The sequence below is a fragment of a genome, unplaced genomic scaffold (assembly GCF_019419815.1).
Source record: "Pyrus x bretschneideri cultivar Hongxiangsu unplaced genomic scaffold, Pyrus_bretschneideri_v1 Contig15, whole genome shotgun sequence".
Taxonomy (NCBI): domain Eukaryota; kingdom Viridiplantae; phylum Streptophyta; class Magnoliopsida; order Rosales; family Rosaceae; genus Pyrus; species Pyrus x bretschneideri.
In genome coordinates this window covers 1,285,847-1,308,161 of record NW_025999446.1, presented here as the reverse complement: position 1 = coordinate 1,308,161, position 22,315 = coordinate 1,285,847, and the positions used below count along the sequence as shown (strand labels likewise).

Sequence of the window (22,315 nt, the reverse complement as noted above, 5' to 3'; positions counted from 1 at the left end):
GATTTGAATTTTACAAATTTAATCAGCACTCTCCTTTGTAATGGACGGGGCAGAATAAGGGGTTATTGCGAGGCGGATGTCATCTTTATTCTTTTTTTTGTCAAAGGATTCACCTATATTCTCATTCCTGCTCAAAAATGACACAAACTTATCATCTCTACCTTATTGGATAACAGTTAGCAATTATGTTATTTTTAATTTTTTTTATTAATATTTGATCCACGCAGCGTTCATGCGATTTTAATTATGCAAAAACAGAATCTCAAGTGAGCCACGTTATTATTAAACAATACCACTAAAGGACACGTCATAATTTGCTAAGATTAACATGATGGCTAAAAAGATTGAAGGCCTGGGCAGAGTCAAATTGGATAAATAAATGTGTTCTCCCTATACATCCAAGTTTAAACTTTGATTTTCGTTGTTTGAATTAATTTAATGTGAAATATCGCTTATATAAGATAGACATTAAACAAGAGGAGTTATATGAAGCAAACTTCAAGGTGGTAAATTGTAATTGCCCCATAATGTATTTGCATTTTTAAGTAATGAGAGATAATTTCACACTAGGTCTTATACACACTATCAAACTGAATAACAATTTGAAACAACGGCCATGATTAAGTGAGATGTTAAAAGATGCGTTTTTATCATTTCCATTTTCCAGGGCAATTCGTAGAGGTATTGTGCTCAAATACTGAGATTCGAATCTTTTCGAATCAAAGCATATGTTTGTCTTTGATGGCTGATGCGTATCGAGTTTCATTTAGGCCCAAACGGACTTCTCTTTTCAGTTGAACGAAATGGGCTTCATGTTTCAGCAAGCATCGCAAAGTGTTCCAATATCAAGCACAGATGCAAAGAGCTCCAGACTTGTTTGAGGTCTTCAGTTGAAGTCAGAACCAAGAATTCAACACAAATGGTGACCTTAATTCAACTTCCTGTATCCCAGAAGTAGATATGTACGTGAGCAGATCTATATGTGACAGAGCCATGCTAACAGATAATTAAGAAATAAATTCACATTCGACGGCAACCAGTCGTGTACCATTGACTGAGCTACAATTTTGCTTAATTGGAGCGACGATGCTTAGAATTTCGGTTGCTCTAGGCTAAGTATCTCCACATTTTTTGTGTAGATTAACATTGCTCGTCGTCGCGTGTAGCTCAAATCTCGCAGATGCTTACCCACCACTACACGTGCATTTACAACCAAATATGCCGATGAACAAGCAAGACCAGAAATTAGAAATAGGCCAGAGAAAGGACCAGGACCTATTCCTATTGCATCAGCATTCAAGTTGTTTAAAGCAGTACAGTTAGTTGAAGCAGATATCTTCTATTTTCGTTGTTCGAATTAATTTAATGTAAAGATATCAAAAACATAAACTCGATAATCTAGCAGACAACGAGAAAAGCATGACTTGCTCAGTTACCTCTAGCATTACTATCCTTTCAAAAGGATTTTTACACAAATGATCTGTAAATATGGTTCATGTAACAATATGCATAAACAAATTAAACATGACTATACGATGTTTAAGGAAGGGAGGGGAAAAACCAGCGAAACTGCCGAAACAAGGCTGGTTCGTAAGTGTAAGCAAATTGCGCATGATCATGAATTTCTCATGGAATATTTCTTTGTTTGCATTGTAGTACAGCTTTAAATTTTGTAGTCTGCTTTGCCAGTGAAATGATTCTCAGAGAAAACAGCGAAACTAAGCACGGAGTAGAGAACTAAACAGTACTGAATTGGAGGAAAATAGACTTACAGAGTCAAGCCAGTGTTCTAGTTAGACAGCCTACACACAAAAAGTTTGACATAAAATTTCAAGTTTTGCATAAAAGTTTGGAGTTTTACTCAGAATGTGGAACTGTAAGAGCGATGGAGAATGATTTTTCGGAGATGAGTGGGGATTATTGGCCTTGTGATCGCTGTACTTATGTCAGTGACTCTTCTGCCACCGCGTGCATGATCTGTGCAAAGTAGAAGTCTCCGTCTCCAATGCCAGCCGAGTGTGAATCCAACAAGAGACAGAACTCTCCGGTCCATGATGCCAAGTCTGAATCCAAATCCAATAAGCAGAGGAAGTTGCTGGTACAAAGCTTTGTTGGATTATTCCAATTGATTTAACGGAATCAGAAAATTTACAATTTTTCAGAGAAGAATTAAGTTTTGCAACATATATGCCAATTCAGTGATGAGAATCTGAACTATCTTGTTGTAGTGTTGAGAATCAGAGCTTTGTATTCGTACTGTCAATCGCTTATTAATTCATGATTTTAGGTTTCTAGCCTCAAAAAAGAAAAAGAACAGTAGTTGTAGCATATATACGATGAACACAATTTTTGTTATGTGCAAATATGCGATGTATCTAAATATGTTCTAAGGCGTTGCTGTACATGGTTGTTATGGTACACATACATTTTTGTAGAATGCCATCTTCTACTTGGTAGCTTCAGGCTCTCTGTCGCACACGCTCCTTAATTAGACTACTCGTGGCAGGTAAATCTATTTATTATTAGGAAATTAGGCTCCCACTAGATGACATTACTTTAATTGAAACCTTGTATTTTTCAACTTTTGATCAAACTTTGACTTTTTTTGTATCAGTATTTTAATCGCCAACTTAACACTTTATATTATTTTTTTTTTGTAAATAAGTATTGAATAATGTAATCGAGTGTTAAACTCCTTTTTTTCTGACAACTAAGTAATTATCATCCTTTTTAATCAATTAAATTCTTAAATGCATTGGTTATATTTTCTAAGGAAGTTTAGGAAAACATCAATAAAATTTTTACTATTTAGTCATATATCAATAACATTTTTTGTTTTGAACTTAATCAATTGATATATTTTAATTAAGGGTAAATATCAGTTTACTACCCTCAAGTTTTGTAGTTTTCAACATTTGGTACATGAAGTTTTTTTCATCCCAGACTCATACCTAAAGTGTTAATTTTGGAACAGTTTCATACATCCGTTAGTTTGACTATTAAATCAGCCATTAACTGTTGACGTATGGCTCACGTGGACAATGATTGAGCGTCACATGTCAATTTGGGTCCACATGGATATTAAAAAATTACAAAAAAAACTAAAACAAAAATTTAAAATTTAAAAAATTAAAAACCGAGCCTAACCTAAAAAATTTAAAATTGCCCTTTGGCCGTCGCCCTCTACTTCGCACAATTTCCAAACCCAGCTACCAACCTTTCGACCATATCAATCGACCCGAACGAGCTGACCGGAATCTGATTGAAGGAAAACAGTTTGTGCACAATCTCTTCATCTCCGACAATAGTGGCGCAAGCAGAAGCTCCTCTTTACACTTATTCCGACTCTCGGCAAACCCATTAGTGGAATCTTCAAGCTCTCTGAGAGTGTACCAATGTCCTCATCCCAAATGTGAAACCTCCAGCGCAGCGATCATCCCCTGGTCCCCAGACCGAGCCTCCTCGCTGCTATGTGACAACCCACCGCCGTTGCCCTTCTCCGGGTACGAAATCTGGAGGTTCTTTCCAATCTCAATGTGAATTCTGTGTCGGCCACCGCTCCCAGCCGGGCTGTTATGGTGATCGTCCTGCTTGAGAAGCAGGGGCTGGGCTCTGGCAAAGTCCAAGTCAGCAACCGGGTTAGGATGGCTCTAGTGGTTGATGGGTTTCGGGTCGGCCTATGATGGGTTGTTCCGTAAGTCGTCAATTCAAATTTGTTAGATCTCTTTGGAGACGTTTGGGATGGTGGAAGAGTTGTGTGTAAAGGTCTTGGCTTTCGAGGAGTTGCTGCTGTTGCAGCGGGAAATGAACCAGAGCGAGATGACGAAGAGGACGAGAACAATGGCGGCTCCGACACAAATTCCCAAAATAACCCACAAATGCAAATCGAAAATGGAGGTCCTTTTCAATGAGCGAAGCAAAGAGTTTTCTAAAGGATGATGGCTTACCCGGTTTTGGTAGCTTAGGTAGTGGCTTGGGTGGTCTCAGTGGACTGGGAGGAACAAGTGGGTTGGGTTAGGCCGTGCAGCTAATGGATTTCTATGTTGGATGGAGAAGAAGAAACAAAGAGAAGAAGAAGGTTGGGTGCAAAGGCGGCGGCAACTTTAAATTTTTTAGGTTTAGTTTGGTTTTTAGTTTTTTAAATTTTAAATTTTTGTTTTAGTTTTTTTTTTTAATTTTTTAATATCCACGTGGACCCAAATTGACACGTGGCGCTCAATTATTGTCCATGTGGGCACCACGTTACCAGTTAACGGCTGATTTAACAATCAGACTAACGGATATATGAGACTATCCCAAAATTAACCCTTTAGGTATGACTCTGGGACGAAAAAAACTTTAAGTACCAAATGTTGAAAATCACGAAACTTGAGGGTAGTAAACTGATATTGACCCTTTAATTAATTAGGCATAGGTGAATTCCAATTGTGCTAAAATCATTATACAAAGTGAGAATTTGACTCTTATATCCTTCTCTTTTTCTCTCTGATGCCCCATAAGCTTTAAGCTAGTGTAAATAATTAGAACTTGACTCTTATATCATTCTCTTTCATGCCCTTGGATAACATAGAATGAAATTAAGAAAAAGTCTTCTTATGGTTTTTAAAACACGTTGATTCGATGAATAAACATGTTACAAAAGATTAATTTCCATCCAAGCCATCTCTGAGAGGAGAGCTGGTCTAGTTAAGTATATGAGTTTGCCAAGAGAAATACAATGAGATGAGAAAGTACATAGTTTAATGGTTTGCAATTCAGCAATGTCTAAATGCAAATGTAAAATAGAGAACTAGAAAACGAACATTGCATTGCAGTGTCTGAATTCAAATGTAAAAATCAGAAGTCGCATGAGGTGTGAAGTGTAAAAGGCATATGAGTGATGGAACAAAAAACTAAACCAGAAAATGGAAACTTCAACATTGTGTCTGAATCCAAAAGTAAAAAATAGAACCATGAAACATACACTGCATTAATGCAGTGTCTGAATCCAAATGTAAAAACGGACACAGAAGACTAAGAGGTGTGCGAGTAATGGAAAAAACGAAACATAAAATGGACATTGCAATGTAGTATCTGAATCCAAATGTAAAATACATACTCAGAAAATAGACACACAGGTAACATAATATAAAAATGTATATGAGAAATGGGATGCTAGTTGAAGTGGATGCCAACTGTAGTGGCAGATTATGTAACTTTTGTTTGTTTTAATTGTATTTAAGTATTACAATACATAATTGACTTACTTATAATTAACATAAATATTATTGATATATTATCCTTTTATAGATTTTATACCAAATCACCCTATGTTTTCTAATCAAGCAACCCATGGGATTGCATCTCTGACCGACTCGATGGTGAGCAATCTTTCTCGGACAGCCATGCCACCGCGTGCATGATGTGTATAGAGGAGGAGTCTCCGTCTCCAGTGCCGGCCAAGTGCGAATCTAAGAAGAAACAGAAATCTCCGATGCATGATGCCATGACGGAATTCAAATCCAAGAAGCAGAGGAGGAAGCTTTATGGTAAAAAGTTTGAATTTAAATTTTAAAAAAGAACAAAAAAACTCAATAACTTGACGTTGTTTAGCTGTTCATCACCAAAACAATTGGTTTAGATTGTTTCGATGTTCTAGCAACAAGAACCAAAAGAACTATTGTATAGCTGATTTTACTGCAAATGAAATCATGTTATTATGTCTTGAAATAAAAATGTGATAATACACCAAATGAAGTACTTGGTAAAATGAAAAACTAATAATAAAAAGGTGAGTCCAAATGATAAGGTTTAGTTATTATTTTCCTTATTTAAATATAATATGACTCTGCCACTTAGTACTACAGATTAGTTGTATTCCTCTTTAATATAGATAATATCGTTTGTTAAAAAAAAAAAAAATATATATATATATATATATATATTATGGCCTTATGGGGGTTTTTGCCTGGGGGAGTAAGGGTTAGGTTTGTGGTTGTGGTGCTTCTAAAAAAAAAGCTTATTTAAAAATTTGAAACACCAACTGTATTTGGTAAAACAAAAAAAAAGTGATTTAAACAAAAAAGCTAATGTCAATAATAATAGAAAAGCAGAAACGGATGCTTTTTTTTTTTTAAAGCATAGTGAACAGTGCTTATTTAATAGAATTTTTAAATTACAAGTATACCATCACATATTATTATTTTTTCTATTTGATGGATCAGTTTGTGATTTTCGTTTGGTACGGGTTTCAAAAGGATCTAGAATCTTTGAGCACTTCGTCTTCCTTATTCGTCTTTCCCTGGGTTTCTTTTGCTTTGGTTTTTTTATTTTGTTGAATTTTTATTAATTTGAATAATCATTTCCAAAAATACGTGTGGTTTTCAATAGGTATAAATATGAGAAAAGTTCAACAAACAAACAAAGATTTGTCATTTTTTTTTTGTTCCTTTTCTTATTTGGTTCAGTATCAAATACAATATAAATAATACGGTCATTAGTCCGATACTGCACCAAACGCCCGACTAATTTAGTCAATACTATCCGGTGGCTATTTATCTTATTCGATAGAAATAGTCAGTACAATCCGAGCTACCAAATGAGGTCGTGTTTTTTTTTTAAGAAAAAGTTTGGAGAAGTATTTTTCATTAAAGCCTCCCATTACATATAGTTTTTAGTTTTTTTTTTAATGGAATATTTGTTTAAAAAATAAAATTCAAATTCAAACTTTATCAAACACATTTTAAATATTATTATTTAAAAAGAAAGTGCAAAATAAAAAAAAAAAAATTGTTGTGCTAGAAACACAATTTGTCCAATTCTTAACTGCGTTAAGAGCCAGTTATTTGAGTACTTGCTTCTAGGCTTCAGATGAGCTGGTGCTCCACGGCTCGGAGGAGGAAGGGGTTGCTGGAGACTAAGTCGGGCGGCTGATGTGGTCGGGGTGGGTTGTTTTTAGGCTTCAAATGAGCTGGTGCTCCACGGCTAGGAGGAGGAAGGGTTGCCGGAGACCAAGTCGGGCGGTTGACGTGGTCGGGGTGGGTGGAGAGGTACTTCAACTTAGCACTGTTAGGTTAGATGGTTAACCTAATCAATAATGTGGTTTAAATTCGCCTTTGACGGAAATCGAGTCTAAGACATCTCACTTAGAAGTGAAGAAGAATATAAATAGACCATAGTACTAAGTAACTAACCGATGGAATAATTAGATGAGCCATAGCATATGGTAAAATTCAATTTGGGTGCACTCTTGTTGCCTCATACCCAAAAGACTGTTTTTTGTTTTTCCTTTCCTTCTACCAACTGTGAAAGATAGGAATTACAAGCTCCACAAGTACTATGAATTATGTTTGACACCAGAGGCAGCACGGGCGAACCCTCCCAGGAATTTTAGAGAGGGTGGGCGAGTGGCACTGGCTTTGCACCCACTTTGAGACCAAAAAGTTCCAAGTAACATTTGTATTTTTAATTTTATATTGATTTTGTTTTTGTTGTATATTTATTTTTATCTTCATTTAAACTAGTATATTTAAAAAAATCAGCGACCAATAAATGAAACAGGGAGTAAAAGCCATACGAGCACCACTCAGGTTCTCGACCCCTATCTTACCAGGTCTAGGAACAACAGGAGGTTAGGGAGAACTTCCCAGACAGAATAGTCATCTCCAATTATAAATCTTGGTATTTAATATTTTTAATCTCCAATTATATTTTTAATTAATTAATGCATTTATAAATTTTAATTTTTTTAATATCATATAAATTTACCGAACAGAACAGTCATCTCGTAGATTGTGACATCCCACATCGCTCAGGGGAAGTGATCCTTATATGTATATTCTCATCCCTACTTAGCACGAGGCCTTTTGGGAGCTCACTGGCTTCGGGTTCTGTAGGAACTCCGAAGTTAAGCAAGAAGGGGGCTAGAGCAATCCCATGATGGGTGACTCACTGAGAAGTTGCTCGTGAGTTCCCAAAAACAAAACCGTGAGGGAATGGTAAGCCTAAAGCGGACAATATCGTGCTACGGTGGTGGAGCGGGCCGGGAAGTGATCCGCCCCGGGCCGGGATGTGACATAGATCACTTATTCCTGATGGACGATCTCATCGGATTATCCCACAGTTTTAATCTAATATAAAATGACAATCAAACAGAGTCCGTTGGTTGAGATCATCTCTATCACGTAAGTTTATTTCTATGTGACGAACCTGCTCGTCGAGTTAAATAGTAGTTAACCGACGGAATCTCATGTCCGTTGCATAAAACTCTGTGCGACGAGCTTGGCCTACGAACTTTGACCGACGACCTTCGGTTAGGTGATGGCAATGCAAACAAAGGGTGGACTATAAAAAATGAAGGGTAAAGTACAAAAAACTACCTCAACTATTGGTGTCACAACACTTTCATACTTCATCTTTTAAAATTGACAATGTCATACCTCATCTTATGAATTTATGCCAATGTTATACCTTCCGTTAACTTGGCATGAATTTCTCAGTTAAATGCTGACGTGGCTTGATTCAAGGCCCATTTTTTATTAAAAAAATTAATAAAATATTATTAAAAACTAAAAAAAAATCATTTGATATTTTTTAAATATTAAAATAATAAAGAACATTAAAAAAACAAAAAAAATTCCCAGAAAAAAAAAAAAAATTTCCAGTTCGTCTTCCCCTCGCATCCACCCTCCGCACCCATCCAACCTCGCACCCACCCCTCGTGGAATCGGCCTGGCGAACGGGATCTGGGTTTTTTTTTTTTTTCCTTCTTCTTCTTTCTCCTCCTTCTTTTTCTTTCTGGGTTGTAGGGGGTTGGATTTGTTTTGGGAGGGGGATGAACTGGCTTTGTTTTTGGGGGGGGGGGGAGGGGCTACCGAACTGTGTTGGGTTTTTTTTTTCTTCTTCTTCTTCTGCTCCTCCTCCTTCATTCTTGTTTTTCTTCTTCTTCTTCTCCTCCTCCTTCATTCTTCTTCTTCTTCTTCTTCTTCTTCTTCTTCTTGGGGGGCGCGGGGGGGGAGGGGCTACCGAACTGTGTTGGGTTTTTTTTTTTTTCCTTCTTCTCTTCTTCTTCTTCTTCTTCTTCTTCTTGATGGGTTTTCAAATTATTATTATTATTATTATTATTATTATTATTATTTGGTTGAAGATTAAGCAGGGAAGAAGATGAAGATTTCTTCTTCTTCTTCTTCTTCTTCTTCTTCTTCTTGTTGATGGGTTTTCAAATTATTATTATTATTATTTGGTTGAAGATTAAGCAGGGAAGAAGATGAAGATGGGGAGAAAGGGGGGTTGGGGGTTGATGGGTTTTCAAATTATTATTATTATTATTATTATTATTATTTGGTTGAAGATTATTATTATTTGGTTGAAGATTAAGCAGGGAAGAAGATGAAGACTTCTTCTTCTTCTTGGGTTTTCAAATTATTATTATTATTATTATTATTATTATTATTATTATTATTATTATTATTTGGTTGAAGATTAAGCAGGGAAGAAGATGAAGATGGGGAGAAAGAGAAGGGGGGAGAGGGGCCGAAGGGACAAAAGGTTATGATTTTTATTTTTGTTTTTAACTTTTCTTTATTATTTTAATATTTAAAAAATATTAAATGATTTTTTTTTTAGCTTTTTTAATATTTTATTACTTTTTTTAATATAAAGTGGGGAGATCAAGTCATGTCAGCATTTAACTGATAAATTAACGGCAGGCTAATGGAAGGTATAACATTGACACAAATTCGTAAGATGATGTATGACATTGTTAATTTTAAAAGATGAGGTATGAAAGTGTCGTGACACCAATAGTTGAGATAGTTTTTTGTACTTTATCAAAAAATGAATGGAAAAACAAGGGTTGACAACTTTGCTAAGCGCTACTGAGGATGGGGGCCTAGTGCAAAGCCAAGAAAACTCCCACCTCATCCAAGGTTCGAATCCCCCCACCCCCAAGTTTAACTAATGACAAAAAAAAAAAAAAAAAAAAAATTAGCACTACTCTGTTGAACAGTGGACTATACAGACAAAGCGTTTTCGTCTTGTAATATATTTTTTTGTTCTATAGTGTATGGTGATGAAATTTAAAAACTTTAAGATGGAAATTAACAGGAAGAAGGATCAATGTATGGCTGTCATACAGGTTGTTGAAGAAATAAGTGAGGGATGACTCACTTCGACCCTACCCCTATTATTTGTCTACCATATTCTTATCTCAAAAGCATAAATAATTACATTTACATAATTTTCAGATTAAAGTTTAAGATGAAGAATTCCACTTTACTCAGAATCCGACAATTGTTTCTTCCATGACACCCAACTTTAAACGTTTTTGTGTAATTTGTCTATCGAACTTTTGACTTCGAGATAAGATTCCGGCTTAAAAAGATAATAATTGTTCAACAAGTGAGTGTGAGATGACTCACATCTGCCCTACCATTATTATTTGTCTAGCCACCCCATATTGGAAGAGGATTCTCTACCCTTCTATTTTCATCTCCTTTCATCCCTACTTCTCACAAATTATTTTTTGTTTTATTATCTCTATAAAAAAATTAATATAAGATGTTAACGTAGCTTAACAATGACAGCTCAAATAGAAGAGCAAGAAAGGGTAAAGAAATTAAGAGGGTAAAGAATCATCTGCCCTACTATTATTATTATTATTATTATTATTATTTTTAACTTATTTGGCTCAAAAAGATGTTGTTTAACATGAAAAAAATCTTCTTTGCTAAATACCTAGTCATTGCACATCCATGGAGGCATAAACTACCTCTCCACCGTCACAATCGATGAAAATGGCAATTATACGATTAGTGCAATTTAACAAAAACACTTGGGAACAGAAATTCACAAAAAATTTATCCCATGTTTCAGTATAAATTTCTTGTTTATTTGATTGTTTTAAGTTCCCAGAAAATCGCGGCAAATTGCTCTTCTCCCCATGACAAATGATGCTCGAAAGTTAGACAAATATGAAATTGTGTAATTTAAAAGTTAAATCAACTGTGACCTCCGTACATAGCTACTCTGTTTTTACTTTCAATTCTCAAGTGCTTTCCCCTCTTCTCTTCCCCAACTTCTGTTTACCCACGTGAAACTTATGGGACATAAGTGGTATAACAGGAAAGAGGACCAATGTATGGCTGTAATACAAGTCAAGTTGAACAAATGTCCTCTACCCTACCACTTTATTATTTGTCGGTTGTCACATCCATCTGAACAACATCTCTAACTCAAGTAGTGGTGGGAAGAACAAATGTGATACCACAACCTTCGATCCTGCACTTTCTCAGTTTCGATCTCTTGGTTCTCTGTTTCCACTGCTAACCGAAAGATGGCCGAGGCACTCATTTCCGTGCTTCTCGAACAACTGGCTTCGATAACTTACCAGCACGTCGAGGAAGAGGTGAGCCTAGTTTTGAATGCGGAGGAAGATGTTGCAAAATTCGTTGGCAACCTTGAAGTGATTCGTGCTGTGCTTGAGGATGCGGAGCAGAGGCAGGTGAAGGAGGCTAGCGTGAGAAATTGGCTGGAGAAGCTGACAGACGTGTCGTACAAGATGGACAATGTGTTGGATGAGTGGAACACTGAAATACTGAAACAACAAGTTGAGAAACAAGAAGAGCACGGTGGAAGTACTTCTCTTGTTACTAAGAAGAAGATGAAGACGGTATGTTTCTCAATTCCCTCCTCTTGCTTTTGTTTTCGTCAAGTCGGACGGGTAATTCGTGGTCGAGAGATTGCTCTTAAGATCAAACGTCTGAATGAAAATTTAGATGAGATTGCTGAGCAAAGACAGAGATATAACTTTCAATCCATGGAGAGAACGACCATTGAACAACCCAAGCGAGAGAAAACTTCTTCTTTTGTTGATGCATCTGTGATATTTGGTAGAGAACAGGGAAAAGGAAGTTTTGGTCAGCAAGTTGTTGAATGAGAGTAGTCAAGAAGAGAGGGGCCTCCTTGTCATCCCTATTGTCGGGATGGGAGGAATGGGGAAGACAACTCTGGCCCAACAGGCTTTTAACGATGAAAATGTTAAAGCCTGTTTTGATATCAAAATTTGGGTTTGTGTTTCGGACCCTTTTGATGATATCAAAACTGCCAAAGCCATCATTGAGGCTGTCGAAAAACATACCAGCCCAAATTCAAATGAATTGGAAACTGTCTTGCAATGTATGTCTAAATCTATTGAGGGAAAGAAGTTTCTCCTTGTCCTGGACGATGTGTGGACTGAAGACCAGAGGAAATGGGAGAAATTGAAGTTGCCATTAAACCAAAGTGGCGCCCGTGGCAGTAGAATATTGGTGACCACTCGAAAACAGGATGTTGTTCATATGATAGGAGCTCTCACACAACAGATCGATTTGGAGAGGTTAAGCGAACCAGATTGTTTGTCAATATTCAACTGCATGGCATTTTTTAGTAGAGATCAGGATAGTGAGTTGGAAGCCATTGGTAAAGAAATTGCAAAAAAGTGCAAGGGTTTGCCTCTTGCTGCAAAGACTCTGGGCAGTCTTATGCGTTACAAGAAAACGAGGAAAGAATGGCAGGAAGTTTTGGACAGTAATATATGGGAGCTAGAAAAGTTTGAGCAACAAGTTTTCCAACCACTATTACTGAGTTATTTTGATTTGGCACCTGCAGTCAAACGATGCCTTTTATATTGTGTTATCTTTCCAAAAGATCATTTGATCTATAAAGATTATTTGATTGAGTTGTGGATGTCACAAAATTATCTCTATTCGAAGGAAAAAAAAGAGAAGAAAATAATTGGCCAAAGGAGTTTTGATAATTTAGTAATGCGATCTTTCTTCCAAGACTTTGAAAAAGGCAGTGATGGAGATATCTGGGGGTGTAAAATGCATGATATTGTGCACGACTTTCTGCAGTATCTTACTCAAAATGAATGCTTTACAATGGAGGTTAAGGGTGGTAACGATACAATAGAGGCCTTGGGTGACAAGATCCGCCATTTTACCTTAATGCTTGCACCCGAGGGTCCACTCTCATGTGTTTCGTTTTCCAGCTGCGATCTACGTACTCTTGCAACTTTTGATTCAAAATTTAATGTTGTGGACTCAACTCTGATCTCGCAATTGAAACATCTTAGGACATTAAATTTGAGTGGTAATTGTATTAAAGTGCTTCCGGAAGAGATAGATGAATTGGTGCATCTGAGGTTCATTGATTTGTCTGAAAATGATGGTTTGAAAAAGCTACCGAATGGGGTGTGTAATTTATGCAATTTGCAGACATTGCGCCTTGAAAGATGTGGGAAACTTGAAAGTCTACCTCAAGGCATGGGAAAGTTGATTAACTTAAAGCATCTTTATGTTTGGGGTTGCCGTCAACTGAAGTACTTGCCAAAAGGGATCGGGAGATTAACAAATCTAAGAAGACTAGATCGGTGCCCTGTTAGCGGTGGTAAAGACGACGATGAAGCGTTCAAATTGGGAGATTTGAGAAACTTAGACCAACTTCAGGGGGCACTCGAAATAGAGATTGATGGGGATGTGGAAGTTGTTGTGGGTGAGGGTGAGAAAGCATCACCCCTGGGGAACAAACAACAACTCTCAGAATTGGAAATAATTTTTGAAGATCGAGAAGAGGACAAGGGAAGAAGAAGCAGCAGTAGTGCAGAAACACTGAATTTTTTACGACCGCATCCAAATTTGGAATTGTTAAGAATTGAAAGGCATAATGGAAGCACTGCCCCCAACTGGATCATGTCATTAAACAATTTGAGATATCTCTCTCTCTATGAATGGAATGAATGTGAAGTTTTACCTCCTTTGGGAAAATTGCCGTCCCTCGAAACACTCTGGCTTTGGGGCATGAAAGGAAAAAAGGTTGGAGTTGAGTTTCTGGGAATAGAAAAGGAAACGTCATCAGCATCATCATGCATTATATTCCCAAAATTGAAAACACTCACATTTTCCCTAATGGAGGCGTGGGAAGAGTGGAAAGGAGTGGAAGAGTGGAAGGAAGAGGATTCTCATATTACCATAATGCCATGCCTTTCTTCTTTACAGATTTCTCGGTGCCCTCAGCTAAAAACACTGCCAGACTTCTTGCGGAAAACACCACTTCAGACACTTAAAATCAGTTACTCTGAGAGTCTTGCACGAGGTTGCCGAAAAGGCAGAGGAAATGAGTGGTCCAAGATTTCTCACATCCCCAATATCACAATCAAGCCTGAATATTCTGATGATGAGGGCGAAGGCATAGTGGAAGCAGAGGATGATGTTGAGTTGCAGGAGAGGCCTTCCACTTCGGGTAAGTAAGCTCTTTTCTATTTATTTACCAACTCACCCTATTCATTTTACATCAATGCGCTAATTTCAGGGTTGAGCTTTTACTATACTTGCCAAATGACAAGATCTCATGTTCCAACTAGATAAGTTATTATGTATACGGTTGCAAGGGACTTGTAACTCGGTTTAAGACCATATTCCAGGTGCCCGAGTTCAATTTTCCCGATTTGCAATACTCTAGTTTTATTTTATTTTTAAAATCTCCAGAAAGTAACAATTTATAATGTTGCAAGGGTAAAAAGACCATATTCCAGGTCCCCAGGTCGATTCCTCCTCTCCCAATATCGTGATTTGCAATGCTCTAGTTTTATTTTATTTTTAAAATCTCTGGATTTGAGACTATAAGCAACTTTAAACCGGAAATTATATGCAAGAAAGTAACAGTTTATGGTCACAAAATTTTGCAGACCTCCAGTTGTGTGATTTAGCTACTAGCAGTTAGAGGGTGTACAACAATGTGCCTGACTGTTGCCAGTGCTGCTAATGAACGCAGGAGAGGAAGTGAGATGGAAAGGGAGACAAAGCTGCATGCATTACTAGAACCGGTGGTTGGCTACTGCATTACAGATTTCATCAGAATCGTCTTTTCCTTTACTTTCCGGCAGAATGAAGATCGTCTGGACATAGGCACATCAAAAGCGTGTGTGTGTAGTATATTGCAATTGTTTGAGGTCTTCAATATATTTCTCAAAAAAAAGTTGTCGAACGACTAGAATATTATTCACTGGACCTGCAGAGTACAGTGCAAATTTTATGTAAATACTATACAAATTAGTAAAGTTTGGCAGATTAAACGCAAACAACTGAGATATTTGGATATAAACTGTATTATGAAATAGTGCTAATCAAATACAAACTAAATTTGCTTCAATATCATCAAATATGCATAAACCCAGGGAAGGAAATAATTCAAATAGAATTGAGAGAACCTTTTGCATTTTTGAACACGCGAAGAATATTATGAGTTCTAGCATCCCAAACTCGAACCACGCCATCTTCTAATCTAGAAATCAAATAATTTCCAGAAATGCCATATGCTAAGTAAGTAAAAACTTTGCTGTTCAAAAGTCAAACGTACAAAGTTCAAGTTAAATGAGTTTTGCTCATTCAAAATATACTAAAATGAATATTCCTCGATTCAGTTCGCTAGAATGCAAGGCCTGTCATAACTAAAGGTAGAATGCAGGGTTCTTAAAACGTGCAACAATCTTTGGCAATTATACTTTGAAAAACGAAAAATACACAGTTAAAAATTAGAGAAGTGTTAACTGAAGAAAACTCAAAGGTTGCCTATAGGAAAAGATTATTACTATACCAAACACAGTTTATAATTTACTAAAGGCCATGCCATACCTTACACGTGCGATCCTGAAATGCTGACACAATAATGGCTTTGCATCCACCATATCCTGCGCCAACATCCGTTACACAAAGAGTGTGCTCCATAAAGATGGCTTTCTAATTCACTTTGATAATCTGTGAGATTCAACAGATAGAGATATAACCGTTTTCAGTGCATAATTAAAAACAATATAAGATTCAAAAATATACGATAAGAAATGGTTACCCTATAAGAGACCAAACTCTAATGCCTCCATCCTCCAACCCTGAAATCGGCAGGGAGCCATCATCCAAAAATACCAAGCAACTAACACCTCTGTCGTGAGCATGCCATTTCTTAAGCAGTCTACCAGTATTAACCTTAATAAATACAAAAAAAATATGTTCATTAGCATTTCAGAGCTCAAAAAAAGATAAATTCAAAGAGGTGAAAAAAATTGAATAGGAAAGTTAACCTTCCACAAGTAGATATTCCCCGACGTGCCTTCGCTGTTCGCAGCGAGCGAATTGATCAGTTCTTCTGGGAACTCTTGACATCAACTTGCGGCTGCACATCAAAAATCCCAAAATTCAATAAAAATGCAAGCTTTATCGGTTGAGGCAGTTCATCAAACAGGTTGTGTGCATAAGAAAGGAGGTGATCTTACCTTGGACCACGGCCGTGAGGCGGAGGGGCGCAGAGATTGTAGCAGAGCTGCTCGGCACCGGTGCGGAGGTCCCAGCAGCCAATGCCGGCCTCGACGGATGACGAGGGTTTTTATTGAGCGTTTTGAAATCTCGGACAGAGTAATGGATACGTAAAACGTTAATGGTGCTGCTCTGAGTGCTCTCTGAGATTTTTGCCAGGGTTTATGAAAGGCGCGTGGCTAGACACAAAAGGCGGGAAGGTTCTCAAAACCGGGCCGCTGGCAATTGTTTGAAAGTTTCTAATTGTTGTCCCAATTCTGGATCAATTTTTTGTGTATCTTTTCATTGTTCAAGTTTTCTTATATGATAAAACAACACAAAACAAAGTTTTTAGTTGTTGTCCACTGTTGATTGATTTGGACATCTTTCACTGCCATCTCTTGAGGTTTTTCATTTTTAATTCAACCGAGTCGATTTGAATTTCAAAATTTTAATTGGCATTTTCTGAACGGAACAAAATTAAAGGTCGTTGTAGTGCTAGATGTCATATTTATTCTCATTCCCATTAAAAGATGACACAAACTTATCATCTCTACCTTATTTGATAAAGTTAGCAATTATGTTATTTTTAATTTTTTATTAATGTTTAATCCACGAGGCGTTCATGCAATTTTAATTAAGCAAAAACAGAACCTCAAGTGAGCCACGCCATGATTTAATAATACTAAAATAAACATCATAATTTGCTAAGATTGACATGATGGCTAAGAAGATTGAAGGCTTGGGCATAGTCAAATTGGGTAAATAAATGTGTTCTTCATGTACATTCAAGTTTAAACTTCTATTTTCGTTGTTCGAATTAATTTAATGTGAAATATCGCTGATATAAATTAGAAATTTAAAACATGAGGATGCAAAGCGTTATATGAAACACACTTCAAGGTGGTAAAATGTAATTACCTCATAATGTATTGCATTTTTAGGCAATGGGAGATAAGTTTCACACACCTTTTTTTATCAAATTGAATAAATTAAACGAAAACAATGATCATAATTAAATGAGATGTTAAAAATTTGTGTGTTTATCAGGGCAATTCGTAGAGGCATTGTGCTCAAATACTGAGATTCGAGTCCTTTAGAATCACGGTTTATGTTTGTCCCTTGTGACTGATGCGTATCAGGCTTCTTTTAGGCCCAAACGGATTTCTCTTTTCGGTTGAACAAAATGGACTTCCTGTTTCAGCAAGGCATCACCCATTCGCAATTGATGGTCTTCGGACCAGAAGAGAAAAATATTGGTTAAAAAAGTTCATGCATTACTTGCCTATATAAGAGCAACTCCACCCCTAAAGACTTTGCGCCAGCACCCAGCGCATTTATCCACTCAGTAAACAGTGATAGACTCCAATGAACAGTAATAAGCCAAGAGCATTTCCACCCCTAAAAAAAAATAGCCTAGTCAATTTTATTAAAATATTATTATTATTTATTATAAAATAATAAAATAATAATTGTATTATAAAAAAAAAAAAAGGTAAGTCATCTTTCTACTAACCCTCTGCACTCTTCCTATAATCCCCAACCGGTTATCTCTCTCTCTCTATATTTTCTCTCCCTCTCTCTCTTTTCCAGCTCACTCCCGTGAGCTCTCCTTCTCATTCCTCTTCAAAACCTTCAACAAATCAAACACAAAATATTATTTTTGTAATCCATGGAGCTCAAGGAACCCAACCATGGCCTTGCATGCGGCATCGGTGCATGGTGGGAGATCCTACCATTGAAGCCGAGAGCTTGAGCTCTCAATCTCTAACCCAAGTGATGTTTCTATCACTGTATTGTGTTCTTAAGCTTTAAATCCTGTTGTGTTGCAATTTTTGTGGTTAATTTGAGGGCTTAATTCCCTGCATGTGATTCCGGCAAAGGAAAACGGACAACTCCGACGAGTTCAAGATCCAATCTCGGTGAAATCTCTTGCATTCACCTGGGTAAGTTCTCAATCCTATTCTTATGGTTTCTAACATATAAATCGTGTTGGAAACCCTTGTGTTGATGCAAATTTGCTGTCAGTGCATTTTTTTTCAGATTTTCCGTCGAACTCGAGCCATCATTTTCAGGCCATTTACCTTCTCCCTCCGTCGCTCCATCCATCCCTGACATCACCACAGCGTCATACAGGCCAGTCCCAAGGTCTGTCAATTTTGGGCTGGCCTGGAGACCAGCTTGGGCTGGGTGCCAGGCAATCTCGTGGGCTGGAGAGACTTCCCTAGGTGCCGGGTCATTTTTTTGGCTGTGTGCCGACCTATCCCACCACCGGTGGAAGTGCTCTAAGGCTGTTGAATTTCTTTTCTCTAGCCATAATTATTTAGATAATTTTTATATTCGCCCTTAATAAAAATGGTTTATCCCGATGGACAAAAATGGAAAATGATTGATTCTCCATTTCGCTCCGCCGTCAACTGACCTCTTCACCGACCTCTCTTTTCGCCTTGGTACACTTGGGGGAGGCCGGCAGACCTTAAAATTCAAATGGCTGGATTTGCCAAGACTCTCCAGTGGTCTAATTTAGCTGCTAGCAGGTACAAAGTTTACAAATAAGGAAGTTTTAACAAAACACTTATGTTATTGTTTACTTTTAACGAAAAATCACATTTTTACCTTTTTCTGGTACTATTCACTACATATTTATTTATTATTTTTCATTAAAATTAAAAAAAAAATTAATTTTCGTTAATTTTCCTTACAAACAATGGTGAGCGTACGATACATCAACAGTCAAAACTCAACTACGCGCCTTGGCACAGGAAACTTGACCGAAGCAAAATCCAAGCTCAAAATGCAAGAGGGTATGGGTATGGATTTTTGTGATTTTATATTGGGCCTGGGCTTTCGGCCCAAAATCCGGAAACAGAGGTGGAGAGTGGAGAACCTCGCGGGCATTTCCTTGTTTATCTGCTAAAAATCTATAGATGCTGACTGTGACTGATGGGTCTTCAAGCCTTCAACTTTTGAAGAAGGATGAGAGAAAGTGCTTACTAAAAAAAGCACCTTTTAGTCATAGCAACTAGTACCTTAAGGGCGGGATAGCCATGGCATCTCTCTCCAGATCACCGCCGCTCCTCCACCGTCACTTAAACTCCCTCACCCTCCAACCCTGCCCCCTAACTCTATCCTTCCCTTTCCTCAAAACGACGTTACCTTACCCCCGCCCCTGCGCCCTGAAGACGGGACCCAACGGGGGTAGCAGAATCGGGAGGCCCGAGACGCAGGGGCCCGACCCGGGACTGCTCCGAAAGCCGGTGGTGTCGTCCGGGAAGGACTTGGACGGGATTTCAGAGGAAGAGGGAAAGTGGGTCGATTGGGAGGATAAGATTTTGGAGGACACAGTTCCGCTGGTAGGGTTTGTGAGGATGATTCTTCATTCGGGGAAGTACGAGAGCGGAGATAGATTGAGTCCTGAGCATCAGAAGACTGTTCTCGAAAGGTTGCTTCCGTTTCATCCTGAAGCTAAGAAGAAGATCGGTTCTGGAATCGATTATATCACGGTAATTTCTGTTTTCTTTATTCGATTATCTCAGATGAAGCTGCTTTTGAATTAAGCTGCTTTGCAATTCTGGGGTTTAGTGTTTGGGGTGCCAATTTTGATTATTGGGTATTGGTCTTTAATCTTGATTGCCCATTTTAGTGTTTTGGTGCTTTTGAATTAGGCTGCTTTCAAATTAAGTTGCTTTACAACTCTGATGATTGATTACTTGATTGCTCATTTTTCGTTTGATCCCAATGACTTTAATTTACTATAGAAGTGCTTATAAGTGAGAGGATTTTGGCAACTGAGCATCTAGAGAAACATGAATGGTATCTGTTTGGATATGCCTGTTTCTGGATAGCTTCTCCTATGTTGCTTGTCATTTCTGTTTTGGCGACGATCAGACTTGATTGCTTTCGGGTTTTTTACTACTTTTTAACTTTAACTTTGATTCAAGTCTGGCTCATTAAGCATCATCCACCTTTTACCCTCCCATCTGAGCTCCTGGAACTTGGGGATGGTGTAGGTGTGAATGTTAGCTTCACCCTTCGTCATATTTTAATATCGCTTCCCCTCCACAAACTCCCACACCACACTCCAATGTGGGAGTGTTTTATCACTTGATTGTGGAAGGTGGTTGGAGCTCAATCTCTCTAGTTCCCCTTAGATATCTAGTTATCTGCATTGTTTCTTATATGGCTTTACCGGTGAATGATAAGTAAGAACTGTTACTTGTTAGTATATGGTGTTTAGAAGGCATATAATGAATTGACCGAAGAAATGCTAATCAACCCCTAGTATCCCAAAAGGATCGTAGGGCATTTAGAAGTATACATGCTTTCAAAATGATGGAACTTGGCTTCAGGTAGTCGTTTTCGAAATTTAAAGCCAATCACAAAAAACTTTTTCTGCATTCAACACTTCATCATGGATGAGCGATTTGGGGTTTTTCTCAAGCATGGTGTATTTGTATTATAAGTAAATCTGATTCTCATGTGATGCGTTTTTCTCGTTTTGAGTTGACAGGTTGGTTATCACCCTGATTTTGAAAGCTCAAGATGTTTGTTCATTGTTCAAAAGGACGGAACACTAGTCGACTTTTCATATTGGAAATGCATAAAGGGGCTGATAAGGAAGAACTATCCTTTGTACGCTGACAGCTTCATTCTCAGACATTTCCGAAAGCGCAGACGCGGTTTACGAAGCTAGATTTGTCGAATCCTCTGACTTTGTATAACTGTATGTCAAGGAAAATTTTTTGTTCGTTCCATATTTCTCGTTATATGTTAATTTTAAATTGTTAGAGAGTAAGATGTTGGAAAATAGCAGTAGTAAATACGGTAAATTCTTTGAAGGTACATGATACGACTTCAGTAAAATGTGAGGCTAAATGCTGTGGTGAATAAAATTGCATTTGGCTTGTTACTGTTCTCCCTACAAAATTATTCATTTGGTGTGCATAAGCTAAGAAGTAATCTTGGTTAAATTGGACCATGAAATCTTCAAGCTAGTGGTTATGCTTATGTTCCGGCGGTTAGTAGTTTGAGAGGAGTGTTAGAACAGTCGCCCAAGCACGTGAGTGGCTTCTAGTCATTGATGCATCGGGGCTAACACTTGCATCAATGGTTCTTCCCTCACAATTAATGAGAAAAGAAACAAGAAGTAAAAAACAGTGCATTAACGAATTTCTCGGCAGAAGAAACCAGATTGGTAGCATCACAATCGACAACCAACAGCTGTCTCGTATCGTTAACGTCTGTTCCAAATCCAGCGACAAGGATATCGAGAGAATTTCAATCCTACCTACACTTTCAGTTTCGTGTCACGGCTGGGGTGATCCTCAACTGATCAGTGCCAAGTGCCAAGCAAACGATAGAGGAACCAGCACGTCCAAAGTCACGTCATGTGATGAGCGTTATAAGAACAATTATTATATTTGTTTCTCTTATAGGTAAATGTGCAAACTTTAGATACTTTCAATTGTATATTTATGTTTATCTCTCTCGTCACTACAACAAAATATACAACCAATTACAAGACAGATTCTCTTATAGATGGTGTAAAATGTAATAGAAATGCTAGTAGCAATATTTCATTCGAATCTTCTCCCTTTACCTTCACGGCTCTGCTTCATATTTTCCAATGTTGCACGATGATCTAATTATTTATTTTCTAGGTCATATTTAAAAATCAACTATGTGAGAATCAACTAAACCTACAATCGTTTAATCACATCTAAAAACATAAAATGAGAAGGTCCGACCGAGAAAGTTAGTAGCACCCTTAGCTGTAAATGTCATCTTCTCTAATCCTTTTGAGTTGGAGCGCATCAATCAATTCTGAATCTTACCATACCAAAATAACCAACTGCTGCTTTGTTCTCCCACAACTAAATCCGATGCTTCACTTGGCCAAGAAATAATTGGATGGGATGAGGTTTTGAACTTTGAACTGTTGCGTTCTCACCAATCACTAACTATGAGCAATGCCGGATTCAATTTTCGAACGTTAGAGGGTTTTAATGTTAAAA

The 22,315-nt window shown here is 37.6% G+C and overlaps 2 protein-coding genes and 1 long non-coding RNA gene across 5 annotated transcripts; 2 read left to right on the top strand and 1 right to left on the bottom strand.

The window, feature by feature from the left end:
• Positions 1-11,660: 11,660 nt before the first annotated feature.
• On the top strand, positions 11,661-15,094 carry LOC125475489 (putative disease resistance protein RGA3). 2 transcript variants are annotated; one of them, XM_048580250.1, is made up of 3 exons: positions 11,661-14,256; positions 14,702-14,739; positions 14,778-15,094. In XM_048580250.1, exons 1-2 carry the CDS (start codon positions 11,961-11,963, stop codon positions 14,734-14,736), a joined length of 2,331 nt encoding a protein of 776 aa, XP_048436207.1. In that variant the 5' UTR covers positions 11,661-11,960; the 3' UTR covers positions 14,737-14,739; positions 14,778-15,094. The 2 variants fall into 2 exon arrangements, with proteins under 2 accessions (XP_048436207.1, XP_048436206.1); XM_048580249.1 differs by having other exon boundaries at positions 14,702-15,094.
• On the bottom strand, positions 14,582-16,739 carry LOC103942578. Of its 2 annotated transcripts, XR_007256858.1 has the most exons (6): positions 16,283-16,739; positions 16,091-16,182; positions 15,862-15,995; positions 15,648-15,770; positions 15,224-15,297; positions 14,582-15,024 (listed from the first exon to the last, which is right to left on the bottom strand). It is a non-coding gene; the product is annotated as an uncharacterized LOC103942578 (long non-coding RNA). The 2 variants fall into 2 exon arrangements; XR_007256857.1 differs by lacking the exon at positions 15,224-15,297 and having other exon boundaries at positions 16,283-16,712.
• A 2,580-nt stretch (positions 16,740-19,319) lies between these two features.
• On the top strand, positions 19,320-21,210 carry LOC103942575 (protein DCL, chloroplastic-like). The gene is made up of 2 exons (XM_048580256.1): positions 19,320-19,804; positions 20,812-21,210. Exons 1-2 carry the CDS (start codon positions 19,349-19,351, stop codon positions 20,992-20,994), a joined length of 639 nt encoding a protein of 212 aa, XP_048436213.1. The 5' UTR covers positions 19,320-19,348; the 3' UTR covers positions 20,995-21,210.
• The last annotated feature ends 1,105 nt before the right edge of the window (positions 21,211-22,315 follow it).